We start from the raw sequence: 12,289 nt of genomic DNA on the forward strand, positions 1-12,289 counted from the left end.
AAAACCTTCTAGAAACTTCTAGATCTTTCTAGATTTTTCTAGATAATTCTAGATTGTTCTAGATGCTTTTAGAACATTCTAGAATATATTGAACCCTTGTTGAAAGCTCTGGAATTCTCTCCGTTATTCTGGAGGTCTCCAAAAATTTCACAACCTTGTAAATTCTCTTATATTTGAATATAGGTTATGACAGTGTGCTGCTATTGACTGTGAGCCTTTCTCGTTCTTGCTTTGCTTTTGGTGTTTTGTAACGTGTCCGGGGTGTATGTATATGCAGATACATTAGTAAAGGGATTTCCTACTCCTCTGCTTTTAAGGTTGCTCCTAACTTTGTAAGGAACCTTGTTTCTACTGATTGTTTGAGAAATTATTCCCTTAATATGTAATTACTTTAAATTCTCGGCGTAGCCCTCCTTTTTATCCCAAAAAAAAAAAATTGTCCATTGAAAATCTTGAGTACAAACAAGCAACATTGCCATTTAACCTGAAATACGTGTGTATGTATATGTATATATAACAATAACAAACCTTATCTTATTAGATGATAAATAAATTTTATTATACACGTATATTCTTACACAAAGGTCACAAGAAGCAAGCTTCTGTGATCAAAAGAGCATGCAAAAAAGAAAATAATAATAATAATGAGGGATGCGATCTTTCTTCGACTGTTTTGTGCATCAGGCATGGTAAGCCTGCCCACATCAGGGGACTTGACAAGAATTCAGACTAATCTTGATATCTTGATTAAGTATTGTTAGACCCTTGAGTATGTATTTATAGGGCTCAAACTCGACACCAATATTTAAATTAGAGCAATTCCTTATTAGTTGATTAAACGCTCGACGGTAGCCTAGTAGGTTATAATATTTTAGCCCATGATTTGCACCTTTCATTTCTTGGTTTTGCATTTATCCAGTGTTTTGGTACCTATAAAACTACCTATTACTACATCCAAAACTTAAAAACTGAACTTGCGAGAAATTAACGAGGAAATACAACAGATTGAATAAAGATCGCATGGCGCCTTGATATGATGACAAACAAGTTAGTAACTAGCTGAAGTTCGCAGGCCAAACCCTAGTATGCTTAGATACAAGCTAAAGTTTTAAACCGCCTCATCCAATATCACAGATTGAACGGGCGATAAGCTACAACTGGAGCACAGAATCATAACAAGGATTAGTTCCTACCCCTATAGTCATTCTACAACGTTCAGGCAAAATCCCGGCTGTTGCTATCGTTTAGGCGGCTTCAATGAGGAAGAGCTACCAGCTGCGGTTTTCCTTACACCTACATGCAGGACAAGAAATAAGAAACATGGGAGAGGAAGGAGCTTGGCTCAATTATCAGTTTATAATAGGTATTCAGAGAGTTGCGTTCTGGAACATTTGACAGAGTATAAATTAGGAAAGCTTGGACAAAAGATAATTGGATGAACATACTTGAGATAACCTTTGAGGAGCTTCTACTTAGTGACAACCTCGATGATTTTATCTGCACTCGTGGGACTTGTGAGGCTCTGGAAATTTTTATGGACGATGGAATGGTAAATCTGCATCCAATGAAAAACAAAGTGATGTCAAAGTCCAATTTAATATAGATGGTTAGATGACAAGTCTAATGCTGGTGACAATTCCAATTTAAATACTATATGTCAAGTCCATATAGTATTTAAATTGAAAACGCCAACAGTGCCGGTGACAATTCTAATTTTTCCATGATCCATAACTTCTTTAAAAAATAAATTAAAAAAAGGGATGAGTGAGTGCTGACTTCTCTGTGTTCTCAGCTGGAATGTTCTCGGTTATACTTCTAGTTGGTGTAAGTTCAGCTGACCTCGCTTCAGGGAAAAGAGTGGATTCCATAATACTGTTGATTGATCGATCAGTTTCTGTTCCCATTGAGAGATCACCATCTGATATGTCACTTAATCTCTCTTCAAAATTTTCATCTCCAATTCCTAACAGCTCGTCCACCTCATTGAAATCCTTATCTTTATTTTCTCTGGTTAATTTTAACCGTAGGGAACCTGGGTTTTTGATTAGTCCGTCCATTGAATAATTAAAGCCTAGTTCTGAATGCTTCTCATCATACTCTGAGTAGTTGCCCATGTCAGCAGCAGCATTTTCACCAATTCCTGAATGTTTTTGGCTATGTCGGGGAGTCCTTATGGGTTGTCTCCTATGAATTGATGATTCATGCCTCGATGAGATCATACCCTGATTTGAGTTTTCGAGACTTGCCTTGAGCATTCTCAACCGCTCAATCTCTTCATCCTTTCTCACAACCGCATCCTTCAAACATGTTAACTGCAAGGAAAATGTTTACTTCAATGGCTATTGATAAATGATTAAGTATCGACTTCGTACAGTTATTTTCATTTCATAATCAATTGTCACAAATAGTTCCGCTGCCACAAAAGTGGAACTAAAAGAAACGTATCTGATTCTGATGAAACTGTCACCTTTGTTTCCTTCTCCGTTGGAGGAAAGATAAGAGGCCAAGTGATAATATATTTGTTTTACCACTATATCAAGGGTATTTTTCATCAAATAAAATCTCTGTTAAACAAAGAATTTAAGAAACCTGCTCCATGAGTTGTCTGACCTCCTTCCCCTCTTTGTTGCTACGTGCAGCACCTAACTCAACACCAGAAACCCTCTTTGCAAACTTCAAGGTGCTTATTGTTTCAGAATATGAAGCAATATCAGGATTAAGCTGCACAAACATAAGGGTTTTCGCTTGGCCACCTAGAAAATAGAAGGAAAAAAGCACAATTTAGTACGACTTTGCTTGGAAAAGACCGTTAATGGAAAATTTTTAAAATTAAAGAATGTTACCTAATGAACTTTGAAGAAGTTGTGTTAATTTACTATTTCTGTATGGCACATGCTGACTCTTTTGAGCCAAAGCAAAGATCACATCTCCAAGGGCTGATAGGGATTTGTTTATATGTTGTGCCTCCTTTAACCGGTCTCCTGTTGCTTCAGAACGGTCTACTCGTTCACTTCCCGCAAGATCTACGAGATGCAAGCAGCTACGCAATATAGTGTTGGTTCCCAAATCCGTGCCACGGACATGAACAGTGAGAACACTATCACATGATCACACCCAAGTAAATGAAATTTCCACAATATCTATCGCATTAATAAGGCACTGGAGAAAATTTGAGGAGTGAGGACACAACCTATGGGATCTACTACTTCTTTCATTTAAAGCTGTGACACTAGTTGCTCGATTCAGCTGCCCAATATTCATCAACTCCAAGACATCTTTCATTGAATTCACAGAATGCATACTTGCATCGGGGACTGCCAACCCATTTGGTTGAGCAGTATTCCAAATCCCTATTGTATGCAAGTCAAGATAAACCATACTTGTAGTTTTTCCTTCAACAAGAAAATAAACAAGTGGAAAAAATTGTGCCTGAAATCTGTGCATCGCGCATTAGCATGCATATCTCTAGGTCCAAATAAGAGAGAAACTTAGTGTTATTTAAAAATTAGTGGTCAAAAGGAAAAGGATATCTCTTTTGAGGACCGTTGCTTGATAACAAATCCCGAACTACTTCATTGTAAATTTCAACCATTTGAACACCGACTTCATAAATGATGGAGCCTCTCCTACTTTGGGAGATTTGGAAAAGATCATGAAGTGCTCGGTAGTTGACTCCCCAATTCGATTTTGATGATAAGCTAGGTCCACTCTGAAAAATCAATATCAAGAATACAAGTAAATGAGTACACGTTTAACCATAACAACTTGCAATAGAAATTAAAACGCACAAAGCCATACCATTGTGTATGTCTTTCCTGAACCAGTTTGACCATATGCAAATATACAAACATTGTAACCATCCAGAACAGAACGAATAAGTGGTTGGATGTCAATGTATATTTCCTCTACAACCATTGAATATTGATATATCATTTCCAATAGTCCACAACAACCAAACTCAAAAGACAACCAAGTAATGGAAAGAATGTAGAATGAACTGCCTACCTTGAGTTGCTGATGTACCAAAAACCTTGTTAAACTTAAAAAGCTTACAACTTTCGCTCCCTTGCTTGAGAGGATTGCTAACAATTAATTCACCATTATCCCCAACAAACTCAATAGTTGTCTGGTTTTGGCTTTGCCCTGGAAGAAATGGTCTGATTCGACAATATACTCTAATACTTCCTAAAAAAATGAAGTTTGGGAGGGGGGAGGGGCAGTCAGTTAACAATCTAGAAATGCACCACAAAATACATTAGACCTCAACACAAAATTTGAAAGGTAAACCTAGCCATACACCTTTCATATCTTGAACTTCATTATACAATTTTCTATTTTCCGCAAGAACTTCATGATAATTTTCAGCAGCTTCAGCAAGACCTTTGAGCTTCATTCCTAAAGAAGGTATACACGTGTCTTGTTAATCCACCAGTAAATAAATGATAAGTGATAAACCAGGAAAAGCTTAAAATATTGCATCCTGCCTAAGTATTTGAGTTCATCGGAGTAGCTTCTCTTTGATTTTAGTAATTCCCTTTTTACAGATTCCATTGCAGCTCGCAATTCCTGCACAACATGAAATATTAAATGCTATACAATAAGAAAGAAATTAACAAACTATAAATGCAAGTAGAATAAATGAGGCAAACTTGGAAAGCTCCAAATTGGTCATTTAGGAAACTCTCAAAGGTATGCTCCTTGTCCTTCCATTTCAAAGATTTGGATTTCAAAAAGGTCTTCAGTTCCTTCACTTGTGTCCTTGCATTTGCAAGATGACCCTCAAGTTCTTCTATTCTCTTCTCATAATGAGCTTTAGATTCATTAAGATGCAATTCTAACAGCGAGCACTGCTCTTCATGTGCCCTTCTAGTCGTTTCCAGCTCTTGCTTCAGTGCAGAAATCTCAATTTCATGGCGGACTTTGTCTCTTTTAAATTGAGCAAAATCCTGCTCTTCAAGTTTCTTCCTCTCCAGTTCAGTTTTCTCATGCTGCAGAGCAATCTGAAGATACAAATTATGTAAGAAGCCAAAAAGACACCACATCATTTTTCTTCAACAGATTCAAATAAAGTTTGTAATGTGAAAAATTCATTCTTCAGCTTTTCACAATAATTGCTTGAAGAAGTTTTTCTGAAATTGCATCGCTACATGATATAGTAACAGCAAAGTTAACAATATAGAAATAGTTCATGAACAATGAAGTCCGGATACTTAAGTCCTTTTGCTGCATTAGATGACACAATATAGGCAGTATGCTTATCAGTTTCAACTATTGAATTGTTTCCTTGTGCTAAGCACTGTATCAGAGAATTTAAGTTGTTAATTAATTAAAGCCCATACTTCTATCAATATTTGTAACAAGTTGCTCCACCATATTATAAACTTGCCTCATAATTGTGTAAAAATTTACTAAGAGAGAGCACAAATAAGTGATATCAAATAAAGTTAAACAAAAGCATGAATTTATCCCGATAGTTTGTTCCCAGTTGAATCATCCAAATAAAAATAAAGCTACAGATAGTTTTGCACCTTCAATTTCTGCAACCAACTGGTGACAACCTGCAGAGAGTAGAGCCAACCTTTATAAAGAATGATAATAGTAAATTAATTTGCTTTTCCCTGAAAGATACTGAAATTATCCAACTCTCCCCTGTTTTGAAAAGTTATTATGTTGCCCTCCCTAAAATCAGAAGATGCCCCGCAGTGACTTCCCCTGTATGTTGCGGCAAAAAATAAATTACCGTTGCACATGTTTTAACCAAAATACCCTTGTATTTATTACTTAACTAACATAGTGTTAAATACGTATTGAATCAATATAGAAGGATCACCTTTTAAATTTGAAAGAAATCAAACCTATGGTTTTATACAGATAAGTATAGGAAATGACATTGGAATCAAAGTTTCATTTATATGTTAAAAACCGAAACTCTCCGTTAAAATATTTTGGTTTCCAAATAATATAGGGAAAGGCTGCATAAGTTAGAAGTCTCTTCAGGAAAGGAAGGTAGTTTTGCCCAATAATAAAATATGCAGTATAACATATGAGGCAGAACTAATAGCAAAGAACAGCAGGGGGCAAGAAGGAAGGAGAATGACAGAGATGTCAGAGAAATAAAGGTGTAGGAGGAATAACAGGGTGGAGGACGTAAAGAACTTGAAATATCCTACTGTCAAATCAGCCGAACAAGAAGATAATTAAACTCCAAATTAAACCAGTTAAATAATTTCTAATTTTATGTTTATCTCCAATTCCTAAATTACAATAATATCTCTCCTATTTTTCATTAGCATACATTCATATCCATTAAAATAGAAGATACCTCGTTCTCCTCAGTTGTCCCTGCCACAAGGGTTTCAAGTGCATTTATTCTTGATTGGTATTTCCCTTCACGAGCCTTGAAAAGATTGTTTTGCTGCAAGTAAGCAATAATGTAAATAATTTGTAACAAATGAGATAAATCTTCTACAGATAAAATACATATATATATATATATATATCAAAGAAAGTTTTTATTTTACGGTTTTCAGGCTCTCTGCTTGATTTGAAAAGCGCCACTCAATCACTTGAAGAATATTTCTCAACAGGCATGCTGCACGCTGAGATTAAAAACAAATCAGTTGTAAGCACTATAGAACTTCAGCTCAGTGACGCAACAGAATTTAATTCTGGTAAAATAAGAAAGGATGCAGCATTATGAACTATTTAACAATTAAGCTATGCCATCCTCTTACATGAGGTACATCTCCATTTATTCTAACAAATATGTCATTCAGAATCCTGTTTCCCACGTTGAAAAGCAGTTGAGTTGGGGTACTCTGCAGAAAAGATTTCAATTGTGTAACGGGATCAATCATACGAGTCAAATATTGAATACACAAGAAAATATATCCATGACATATAATGTAAAAATGATTTTATGGTCAGCACAAAACACAAGAGAGGGAAAGAGAGACAGTCGCAAAAATCATGTAACCCTTCATTGGCTTACTTCCAAGCTGGTTGAAGGCAATTCCATAATTTTAGTAGGAAAAAGATCCACATGTGATTCTTGCTTCGAATGGAACAGTTCATCAGACTTATTTCCATTGTGATGCACGGGAGCACCTACATCAATATAAAGAAAATAGAGGAGCGGTGTAACAAATAGCACAAGTAAATATGAAATTGGTAAAGACGCAGAGGCCAGTAATCTGGTTACCTTCAAACATGCCTCCTAAAGCTTCGATTTGTTTAACATCTTGACCTAAGTTGTTAATTTCCCCTTTTCCCTGTTCCTCTTGTTCCAACTGCATTGTTTGTTTTAGACACGCAGAGATTCCTCGTTCTTTTGATTAACTACGCCTGCACCGCCGGCAGAAAACATTTTAATAAGCATGATTTAAATGAAAACATTTAGGACCTTCTACTGAAGAGTAGTTTAATCAAAGATACCGAACAACAATTTGCCCAATAAATTAAACCAGGAATGTCACAGAAATATAAATTTAGCAAATGTCAAAAAGACTATCATATGAACCAGTTCCCCCCAAAAACAATAAACAAAAAAAGATCATTATAAGTACTGGAAAATTAACAACTCAAGTCACTGAACAGTTCTTACCTTCTCCAGGGCGCAGAGGGGAACCAAGCTTATTGAGTATAAAGAGATTAAAAAAATCTGGTTGATGGCACCATACCTCCGAGAAATTAGGTGATTGTGATTCAATTTTATTCATTACCTCCTAACCTCTACATTCTCAGGAACCAACGACGATACAATTTGCGGGGAGAGGGGGGCACTCTTAACCATTCGCAAGCCAAATATAACTTCGAAATCCCAGCTGCATTACTAATTGCCACATACAATAAATGCTCCGAACAACGAAACACTTCTGTGAGTGCGTGCATGCGTGTGCGTGTGAGAGAGATAGAGAGAGACCCAGTAGTCGACGCGAACCTCTGTTGCTTCAGAAATGTAGAAGGAACCGGAGGAGCTTGGAGTAGAATACCATGCCCAGGATATATGCTGAAAACCAGAGAGATGAAACAAGAGATGATTGCAGTTGAAGCTTGAAGCTGCAAAAACTTTTTTAAAAAAATAAAGTTAATTAATTAATATTTAGAAAACCTGCCGACCCAAAAAAAAAAAAAAATTGGAACACCCACAAATGCTTCGGACCAAAATTTCAGAGGGGAAGAGAGACAAAGGTAAGACAAGAGGCTTGATTTATTTTCAAACGACTCTTCTTGACAAGACACCGTGGGGAACTGGGAAAATTGGACTAATTTTTGAAATGAAATTTCGAACTTCGGAGTTTCAACAGCGAAAATAAAAATAATAAACGAGAGAGTTGGCCAAAAAAAAAAAATTTGCAATTTTGACGAAGTTTTGGAATGGAATTCCCGCCCAGCCCTTGATTGTCGCGAAACTAAAATTGACACCAAGCACTTCCCACCAAAAAGTACTATTTTAATTAATCTTTATCTAATTTTATGACCCAAAAAACTCTTTATTCAATTTAAAAAAAAAAAGGAAATATCTTTAGCATCACCGTCACGGCCAAGTTTTTTGGAAGTGACGCGCTCTGACTTCGCTTTGACGGTCGCGAAGCTAAAATAGACCCGTCCCGTTACGCTATTGGCGTTAAGTGCGTGCCAGGTTTTTATTTTTCATTTGCAAGGATTATTAGTTATTAGTTCATTTTCAAGGTTTTTATTTTTCATGTTCAAGCTCTTTTCCAAATCCTTTTGATGTAAGACGTCATGTCCTACCTATCCCGTATCCTATGTGTTGAATATTTCCCTTATATATATGTATGTATGTATGTATGTAAATCATCCAACCGGACTAAACGAGGCATTGGCAGGTGAGATTGAGATTAATACTCACAAAAATATTTTTTCCATTCACGTAAATTTAAATATGAGTTGTTATGATTGTAAGCCTCATTATGATTAACAGTTCCATAAAAGTTATGTTAGACCAAAAAAAAAAAACAGTTTCATAAAAGTTTTACATTTTTTTTTATAAAGAAAAAGGCAGAGTACTGCTTCTTCTTCTTTTTCCCAGATCGATTCAATTCAGCCAGGGGTCCGCCATGATGAGCACGGATCTGATTTAAAGTTTTTAAAATTTTTATTTATATTCTTTATTTTATACTTTTTAAACAAAGATATAATTTTTTAATAAATAGTTTATCATAAGGTAGTGCAGATTTAATTTAAATGACCTAATTTAAAATTAAAATTTATATATTTTTTATAAAATGATTATCAAAATATATTTTGAATAGTCTAGATTTAATATTAAATTTTTGTATAAAATTTTATTTTAATAAATATAATAATAAAGATAAAGATGGTATTTTAAAAAAAATAAAAGTTAAAATTTTGAATTTGGATTGTCGAGTAAATTGGATGATGAATTTTTAAAATTACAAAAAGATTTAATATTAAAATTGGACAATTCAAATTAAATCCAAATTGTCTGGATGGTAATAAACAACTTTTTTATAATTTTTATTTTAATAAATATAAAAATTTAATTATTTTAAATTTAAACTATTTAGATTAAATTACCTGAACGATTCAATTCTCACATGATGCTCGTCACTTTGATGAGCAATGAAGTTTATTCCATTCAACCAGCGGTTTTCAGATCCAGATTCGGATGCCGAGTGAAGTGTCAACTAAATTAACATGAGGAATAAAGAAAGAAAGAATATTTTCGATAAATGCATAAGATAATAGGTATTTATTTTTTATACTCGAATTTTTAAAAAAAATATCGATTATTTCACATAAAGATATTGGAGGGAGCAGTAATTGACACGAGGGGGCAGGTTTAAGCCACTAAAATTATATATATCATAAGTAAATTTGAAGGGTTGGATTTTTTTTTTTTTGAATAAGTATTCTCTTATTCCTATTAAAGACAGTTTACAGTTACAATGTCAAGTATTAAATATAAACATCTCTCTTAGTGATGAGAAACTGTATTACTCCCTTCGTCTCAAATTATAAAGCACTTTTAAAAGGATTTTTTTATCTCAAAATATAAGACACTTTAAATAGATTAAAATTTCATTAAATGCACCAATTTCAATATTATCTTTTCTCTCTCTGTAATTAATTTCTATCACTTTTCTTTTCAATATATTAAATAATGAGTATTTTAAAAAATTTATATTTTTTTTAGAAATATAAGATTGTTAAGTATATTTAATAAGGTTTATTGATATGTAAAATTTTGTCTAAAAATATTTTATAATTTAAAATGAAAGAAATAGTAGTTAACTAATCTCAACTTCTATTAAGCTTTAGGCTGTGGTTCTAGAGGAGAGGGGTGTCTCATATTTTTCATTCTTCATTTTCCTTGTTTTCGTTTCATTATTATTAGATCAAAATTTTTTAACAGTTCAAATTTTAATTTTTAATAAATTTTTTATTATAATTTTATATAAAGATTATAGTTTTACATTGTTTAGATCAAATTTTAATAGTTTGAATTTATTTATATATTTTTATGTAAAATTAAAACAACAATTTTATTAAATATTAAACCTGAACGGTTAAAGTTTTGATCAAAGAATAATGAAATAAAAACGAGGGGAGCGAAGAGTAAAATAAAAGAATGACATCCTGCCTCTGATTCTGCAACGCTGTGCGGTTCAAATTACGCTAACATTGAAAAGGACACGGACAAATGATTAAGTTTGCTTGTGTTTCCAGGTGGGAAAAGGATAAAGATTTTGTTGGTATAGTGCTAGCGTCAAAAATAATATATATATATATATATATTACATTGTGCATCAAAATCTATGACGACTGGCATCATTCACGCATTATATAATTTGAATAACAAGGTTTATTTTAAATATTATAAGGGTCAAAATTATACCACCACCCATTTATATGCCCTTTCATACTACAAAATATATTTAAAATCTAATTTCAAAATTTAGCTTACTGATCACACAAAATTTTTTTTTTATCATTTGAGGAAAAGCTATAATAGGAATATGTTTATAATTATATCAAGCTAGCAAGAAAAATTTTATTTATAATATCTTCATCCTTCTTCTACACTTTTATTTTTAAACAGCAATCACTTTATTTATTTATTTATTTTTTTGCCAAAAACATTAAAAGACCATGTCAAAATCAAATCAAATTATTCATGGAAAACAGATAGGAAAGCATGGGAAAGGATTTTCATATCCTAAAATCACTACATGACCAGAATCTACTCAATAGTGTAGATAACAAAACATTTACCATTTTTGAATCAGAAAAACTTTGTCTCTCCGTCTCTTCTCAGTTTCCTCGTTCTCTCCTTTTTTTTCTTTTTTTTTTTTGGTCTTGGATCAGTGCTCTCTTCGTTCTACGTCCCTGGCTTGTTTTTGAATCAGAAGAACTCCATCTCTCCATCTCTTCTCAGTTTCCTCTTTCTCTTCATTTCTCTATTTTTTTAGAAAGCTCTCTCGCTCTCTCAGACATCTCTGTTTCTCCTCTCTCAGTCTCTATTTGTTTCCTCTCACGGACTCTCTCTTCTCCGTCCCTATTTTTACTTTTCTCAATCTCTGTTTTTTCTCTCTCAAACTCTGTCTTCTTTGTCCATCTCCTCAGCTTGACTGTCTCTCAGTCTTTGTTTTTTAGAAAACTCTCGTTCCTTTGTTTCTCCTCTGTGCTGTCTCTGTGTTTTCTCTGGGTCTTTCTCTTCTCTCCGTCACTATTTTTTCTTCGTCTCTGCTTGCTCGTTTAGTTTTTGAGTTCGGATCCCTCGTGCTCTTGTTTTCTATTCTTTTATACTCTCGGTCTCTCCTCCCTCTTTTTCAACTTTGTTGCTTTTTTCGTGCATGTGTGGCTGTGTGTTTTGCTTTTCCCTTACTCTTCGGCTTTCTCTGTTGCATGTTTTGACGCTGGTCTGCTGCTCTGGTTTTCCTTTTCTCTGCGTCTGACTTTGGTTTCGTGTGTGGCTTCCTTTTTTGTGTGTGTTTTCTTCTTCTGCATACGGTGCTGCTCTGGTTTTCATCTTTTTTTCTTTTGCTTTCTTTCTCTATATGTTCTGCTTCCCTTTTTCCTTTTATCATGTCTAGTCTTTGTGTGTATTCTGCTTTCGTGTGTGTTGTTGTTGCATGTTTCTGTTTCTTCTCATTCTGCGTCTGTCCGAAAGTGTGTGTGCGTGTGTGCGCGCGCGTGTTCTTTTTTCTAGCATTCTCTCTACTCTCCTTTATGTTTTTGTCTATGGGTTTCTCTTTTTTGGGCTGTGGCACCCAGCCTTATATTATTTTTTTAATTTCTTTTC

At 34.1% G+C, this 12,289-nt stretch overlaps 1 protein-coding gene across 6 annotated transcripts; it reads right to left on the minus strand.

Annotated features, from left to right (window-relative positions):
* Positions 1-1,005: 1,005 nt before the first annotated feature.
* Positions 1,006-8,314, minus strand: LOC129323165 (kinesin-like protein KIN-14J). 6 transcript variants are annotated; one of them, XM_054969754.1, is made up of 20 exons: positions 8,149-8,314; positions 7,940-8,008; positions 7,202-7,344; positions 6,992-7,107; positions 6,735-6,818; positions 6,522-6,599; positions 6,323-6,415; positions 5,529-5,558; positions 4,650-5,000; positions 4,485-4,566; positions 4,300-4,395; positions 4,006-4,185; positions 3,799-3,905; positions 3,530-3,709; positions 3,191-3,354; positions 2,844-3,097; positions 2,590-2,753; positions 1,777-2,312; positions 1,446-1,555; positions 1,006-1,293 (listed from the first exon to the last, which is right to left on the minus strand). In XM_054969754.1, exons 3-20 carry the CDS (start codon positions 7,293-7,295, stop codon positions 1,238-1,240), a joined length of 2,775 nt encoding a protein of 924 aa, XP_054825729.1. In that variant the 5' UTR covers positions 7,296-7,344; positions 7,940-8,008; positions 8,149-8,314; the 3' UTR covers positions 1,006-1,237. The 6 variants fall into 6 exon arrangements, with proteins under 6 accessions (XP_054825729.1, XP_054825725.1, XP_054825728.1 ...); XM_054969750.1 differs by having other exon boundaries at positions 7,940-8,067; XM_054969753.1 differs by having other exon boundaries at positions 7,940-8,058; positions 8,149-8,163.
* Positions 8,315-12,289: the final 3,975 nt, after the last annotated feature.

This window comes from Prosopis cineraria, unplaced genomic scaffold, assembly GCF_029017545.1.
Source record: "Prosopis cineraria cultivar Desert tree isolate PC_DT_omini unplaced genomic scaffold, ASM2901754v1 PC10, whole genome shotgun sequence".
Taxonomy (NCBI): Eukaryota; Viridiplantae; Streptophyta; class Magnoliopsida; order Fabales; family Fabaceae; genus Prosopis; species Prosopis cineraria.